This window comes from Coregonus lavaretus (genome assembly GCF_964263955.1).
Source record: "Coregonus lavaretus genome assembly, contig: HAP1_SCAFFOLD_590, whole genome shotgun sequence".
Lineage (NCBI taxonomy): Eukaryota > Metazoa > Chordata > Actinopteri > Salmoniformes > Salmonidae > Coregonus > Coregonus lavaretus.
The window spans coordinates 259,827-266,233 of NW_028161031.1; the positions used below are offsets into that span (position 1 = coordinate 259,827).

Consider the following 6,407-nt stretch of genomic DNA (forward strand, 5'->3'; position numbering starts at 1 on the left):
TGAATGCCTGATTAGTGGAGTGCTGCAGAGAGGATTGTCCTTCTAGAAGGTTCTCCCATCTCCACTGAGGAACTCTGGAGCTCTGTCAGTGTGACCATCGGGTTCTTTGTCACCTCCCTGACCAAGGCCCTTCTCCCCCAATTGCTCAGTTTGGCCGGGCGGCCAGGTCTAGGAAGAGTCTTGGTGGTTCCAAACTTCTTCCATTTAAGAATGATGGAGGCCACTGTGTTCTTGGGGACCTTCAATGCTGCAGAAATGTTTTGGTACCCTTCCCCAGATATGTTCCTCACACAATCCTGTCTCTGAGCTCTATGGACAATTTCTACGACCTCATGGCTTGGTTTTTGCTCTGACATGTACTGTGAACTGTGGGACCTTATATAGAAAGGTGTGTGCCTTTCCAAATCATGTCCAATCAATTGATTTTAACACAGGTGGACACCAATCAAGTTGTAGAAACATCTCAAGGATGATCACTGGAAACAGGATGCACCTGAGCTCAATTTCGAGTCTCATAGCAAAGGGTCTGAATACTTATGTAAATAAGGTGTTTCTGTAGGAAATTTGCAAACATTTCTACAAACCAGTTTTTTATTTGTCATTTTGGGGAATAAAGCTGTAACGTAACAAAATGTGGAAAAATTCAAGGGGTCTGAATACTTTATGAATGCACTGTATGTACACTACCAGTCAAAAGTTTGGACACACCTACTCATTAAAGGGTTTTTCTTTATTTTTTACAATCTTTTGACCGGTAGTGTACATACACACATACATGCCTTCGGAAAGTATTCAGACCCCTTTGACTTATTCCACATTTTGTTACATTACAGCCTTATTCTAAAATGGATGAAATAAAACATTTTCCTAATCAATCTACACACAACACCCCATAATGACTAAGCGAAAATAGGTTTGTAGAAATGTGCAACATTTTCTAAAATCCTGTTTTCGCTTTGTCATTATGGGGTATTGTGTGTAGATTGATGAAGAAAATGTTTATCAATTTTAGAATAAGGCTGTAACGTAACTAAAATGTGGAAAAAGTCCAGGGGTCTGAATACTTTCTGAATGCACTGTATGGAGCGATTGATAGAGCAGCAGAATTACATTTGGGATTGAATTCGGCAAGTACAATTCATACATTATCTGAAAGAAGAAAAAGTAGGTTAATATGTGAAAACTTTCACTTCTTAATTGAAGGTTGCTAGTCCATTTACTGTTGAAGAGGTGAATGCAGAGAAGGTATACTTGTAAGACAACTTACACAGTCAGTTGTTTAATGTTCAGCAGATGCCTTAAGGCTATTGGTGAGGTGAAAGGCCATGTATCGGGTAGTGTCTTGTACACATTCTCTGCATTCACCTCTTCCAGACATGTTCAAACACCTTAAGGCCATTGGTGAGGTAAACGTTCATGTATCTGGTAGTTTTTAGTGTCTGGTTATACCTCTGCAACCACCAACCCCTTCCAGTCAAAACCCCAAACAATGACTGAAGGCATGCTAGTATGTATCTGGTAGTTTGTAGTGTCAACACACCTCTTGCTTCCAGCAGCTGGCCAGTGTTTATAGGGGTAACATGCACTCTGGACACCCCATGTGTTGCAGCTTGTGGGAACCATGTTTGTACAGAGCAACTTCCCAGTATGAGTGTTGTGTTCCCATCACTGTCTGTGTAGCAATACTCCAGCATGGCTGCAGCTGCTGATGCACCAAGCTGTGTGTCCCCTGCTTACCTTCGCTTTTCTCTCAGTCCCACACAGCTAGAATCCTTGATAGCCCGGCTGTTTGAAGTCCTCTATTTGCTTTGTACATATGGTGTTCCACATTGTTCTCCTCCGTCACCTCTGGACCAGTAACCAGTTACCTGTATCAGTATCACCCCATGGCACAGATCGTTATCTGACATTAAAATGGCCTGTCTGGCCATCCTTTTTGATGTGTGTTTCGTGGTCTCTGCATTTTTTCACAATCACAGGGAAAGTAGATGTATGTAATTTCTTCCTCTCATTGGTAAAGTAAAACGAGGGCGTGGGGTGAAGGATGGATGTGGCAGTAGAAAATTGGATGCCGTCTTTCATGTCTGGGCACTGTCTCCTTCCCTCGTTCCCTCCTACAATGTTAAAGAGAGATCAGTGTGACCACCTCTCTCATTCTCTCTGTGTCAAAGTTCTGTCTCATCCCTTAGACTTAGCTCTGTAATAAAGGCCCTCTGTGTCCACCATTACCTAACTGGTTATAAAACAGTTACTTTAAACTCAATTTTAATGTGTCATGTCTTTTGTCTTCATTCTATGTCGTTTCTTAGAAATCCTTTGCCATGCTATCAGAAATGGCTATTTTATTTTGCTCTGATTGAATGTCTCTTCTGCATCTTTCTCGCCCTCTCTCACACACACACACAATATCATATTTATACAGTAGATATAAAAAAAAAAATTTATGCATAGTTTTGTTCTAGTCTATTGCATTAAATAAACATGTATAATGCATCATGATTAAAGGGTTCACTTTTGTCTGATGTTTTCTTGGGGCCCTGAGTGTGTTCCATTGCTATGTGCCTATATTGCATTAGAGACCTGTGCACCAGGCTCAGGGTCAGAGAGACCCTGGGTAAGTCATCATGGGCAGGTTGTGGGTACATTGGGTCACAGTGCCTCTTGTTTCTCTCTGTTTCACCACCCACCAGGGGTTTCTCTGAGAGGCACGCATCCTGCAGAATGGCCCACTTGGAAGTGCACTTCAGTGAGTCAGCCAGGGGGTTGCCTCTGCCCCTCTCCACCTCAGAGGGGATTGAAGTAACATAACTAATCTCTTGTGGACTGACGCACGTAACATAGGATGGTATCGTAGCATCTATCAACAGACTGTGGTATGCGACGACTAACAAGTAACTTTGTTTCCGGTGTGCAGATTCTTTCATCATTGATCATTTGGACAAATCACGATTTCTCGTGTGTTCGCATCTTTTGAATTTCGGAGGAGGAGACATTTGGCCCATGCTTTGGCTGAGAGTTTCTGTTTAGGGGGGTGGAGACATCACTAGTCTCATTAATATATTTTCTCATACGTCCCCCCCAAGAACCTAATCGAGCATCTGACGCAATTACGGGAGCTTTTAGTTCTGGGTTTCTGAGATGACTGTTTATTGGGTTCTTAACATGAGTACACAGTTTCCTTGAGCAGGTGCAGGTTGAAATAGTCATAGATACACAATACATGCATGCACATATACAGGAAAACATGTAAGCACATATGAACACCTGTACACATACACACACACACACACACACACACACACACACACACACACACACACACACACACACACACACACACACACACACACACACACACTATGTATTATGCAGCCATAAACACTGAGGGGACCATCTCTAAATGCTGCAAAGTGAAATTGTTCTTATTGACTGCTTCTATGGTAAATAAATCACACAAAACACAATTGTATTTCACTACAATGTGTTTGCCAAAGCACCTTTGCGGGTTGTAACATGAGTGCCCCCTTGTGGTAGGCCGTGTAAATATAGAAATGTTCTCCGCCTCTATGAGAGGCTTCTTTCAACTGATGCCTTGAATGAAGAGCTATGCACAAATGCATTAATGGAGTGTGCTTGTCAAATAATTGCATTAAAGCTCAAAGGGATAGTCTCCCAAATTACAAAATCACATCTATAAGTAACTTCATTGAGTTACACAATGAATTTGTACATACTTTAGGATGAATTGGACATTAAGTGCACAAATCTTAATATAGGTACTTTTGACTTGCATTGGATTTGTGCCACAAATGCTAAACAGTTGGCATTTGAAACAGTGGTCAGGAAAACAAAACCAAAGCATGGATTGCTGTCATACCTTGTCCATAGACTGCTTACAGGGTAAGGAAACCAATATGTAATTTTGTAATTTGGGTGAACTATCGCTTTAACACATTTAAACGTATTAGTATTAGCCTAATAGTAATCAACTGAGTGCACAGTTGAATAACATTAGGCTACGTTTTGTTACACTTGAGTGAAATTATTTTAGTGCAATGTCTGGAATGACAATTACATTTCTAGCTGGCTGAATGTGCATGGACAGTTTTCTTTTTAATTAAACAAGCTATCTGAAACAGTTAAATGGTAAAAGGGCAGATTGTGTAGGCCTACCCTTCCCCTTCTACTCAAACGTGCACTGCGTACCGTGGCGTCGGTAGAAGGGAGGGCTCTGCTTTCTGCTTAAATAGCTGGTGCTCCCCGCAGTTCAGACAGACTCAACAAAGCGCACTGAGAACCATTAAACGATAGCCAACTGTTGAATCCAACTTTGGCTGAATTTACTAAACGAAACTACGAGTGAGCACATATTGGAACCACTCTACGCACTCTTACTTTACACTCATGATCAAGAAAATGTCGCCTTCAGAGAACGACTTTGATATACCGGCGAAGAACTGCTGTAGGATGGTGATTTTGGGGTCCACCAAGGTGGGCAAAACAGCCATCGTGTCCCAGTTTCTGAACGGGAGATTTGATGAGCAGTATACGCCGACCATCGAGGACTTTCACAGGAAACTGTACAGCATTAAGGGAGATGCATACCAACTGGACATATTGGATACCTCAGGCAACCACCCGTTCCCTGCCATGAGGAGACTATCCATACTGACAGGTAAATATCTTATTCCATCTCTGGTTATTGCAACTCAAATAGTGTGCATGTTCAATAACGCAATTTGTGCGTCTTTGTAGTCGTTTCTTTTGGTAACCTCAAGAGTGTATGCATTGCGCGCATTTTGCATTGTTGCCACAGGTGCCATTACGCATTGAAATACTGTAGCCTATGTCAATGTGTTTCATAGAAGCTCTGATACTAAATGCCTTGCTCCTCTTGTTTCCATTCAGGTGATGTCTTTATCCTGGTCTTCAGCTTAGACAACAGAGACTCCTTCCAGGAGGTTCAGAGGCTCAAGCGACAGATAATTGAGACCAAGTCTTGCCTAAAAAACAAGACCAAGAAGAACGTTGACGTACCTCTGGTAATCTGCGGCAATAAGGGCGACCGGGAGTTTTACCGGGAGGTGCAGAGTGAAGAGATTGAGCAGTTGGTGGCTGGAGATGAGCAGTGCGCATACTTTGAGATCTCTGCCAAGCGCAACACCAACGTGGACCAAATGTTCCAGACCCTATTCACCATGGCCAAGCTACCCAATGAGATGAGCCCGGACCTCCACCGTAAGGTCTCGGTGCAGTACTGCGACATGCTTCGCAGTAAATCCCTGAAAAATAAGAACAAGAAAGACGATGGAGACGCGTATGGCATCGTGGCACCATTCGCCCGGCGCCCGAGCGTCCACAGTGACTTGATGTACATAAAGGAGAAGGCGATCGGTGGCGGGCAGGGAAAGGATAAAGAGAGATGTACTATCAGCTAAGACTGTGAGATGAATCGTATGGAAGACTTTGTAACCTAAAAGGATATGCTTCATTTGTGATGCACCTGACATACAGGGCTTGGGCGCGCAAGGCTGCCCATGTCGCTTCGGTTGCTCTTTGTGGGGACAATTGAGAGACAGCGATGCCGAAAGCCTATGAGCTCCAGGCGCAATGACACTGTCTAGATTCAGCCACTCCACAAACGTGGAAGCGCATGCTACATGGCCACGAGACATTTAACAACGTTAGCTACTTTGTTCTGTTAGACCAGAGCCTTATGTGATGTGGCTTAAAATCTTGTGAGATTCTTCACAACAAATGTGTAAAATGTGTTGTTTTGACATCTTTACAGACAGGCGAGAAAACAGACTCCTGGCGTGGAGTACAATGTTAAGAATGTTGTTTACATTTTGTTATACATTTTATAACAGATACTTAAACTTGAATGTTGCAATCTGAACAATGTTATATTGTAAATGTGTATGTATTATTGTATGTCGACGTCAACTTTTGCAAAGAAAGAAAAAAGAACTGGAAAAAATAAATACAAAAATCTGAATCTTCTGTTTCTGCATGCTTTTCTTCTCAGAAGTGTTGTGAAATGGCCCACTCTCTTCACTCATCACTCCCTGCACCTAGTAGACTTAGATACTGTATCTAGGGAAACTACCTAGGCTAAACATCAAAGCATGAATTAAATAAGCTGCAATGAGCAGTCTAGCATTAAAGACAATTGAGAGCCAAATGGTCACACACCACAGGTTTACCGATTGATAAATAATTTAGCCTACTTGGATCTAAGAACTATAATTAGGGCCATGCACTTTCTCAGCTTTTTCACCTTTTGCACTATTGCTTTTTTATAGACCTAACCCACCCACTGGGCACACACTGGTTGAATCAACGTTGTTTCCACGTCATTTCAATGAAATTACATTAAACCAACATGGAATAAACGTTGAAATGAT

The 6,407-nt window shown here is 42.2% G+C and overlaps 1 protein-coding gene across 1 annotated transcript; it reads left to right on the forward strand.

Annotated features, from left to right (window-relative positions):
• Window positions 1-4,404: 4,404 nt before the first annotated feature.
• On the forward strand, window positions 4,405-5,438 carry LOC311121185 (dexamethasone-induced Ras-related protein 1-like; the record flags this gene model as incomplete). Its single annotated transcript, XM_084195707.1, has 2 exons — window positions 4,405-4,675; window positions 4,909-5,438. The coding sequence occupies 2 exons, from the start codon at window positions 4,405-4,407 to the stop codon at window positions 5,436-5,438; spliced, it is 801 nt and encodes a 266-aa protein (XP_084051833.1).
• Window positions 5,439-6,407: the final 969 nt, after the last annotated feature.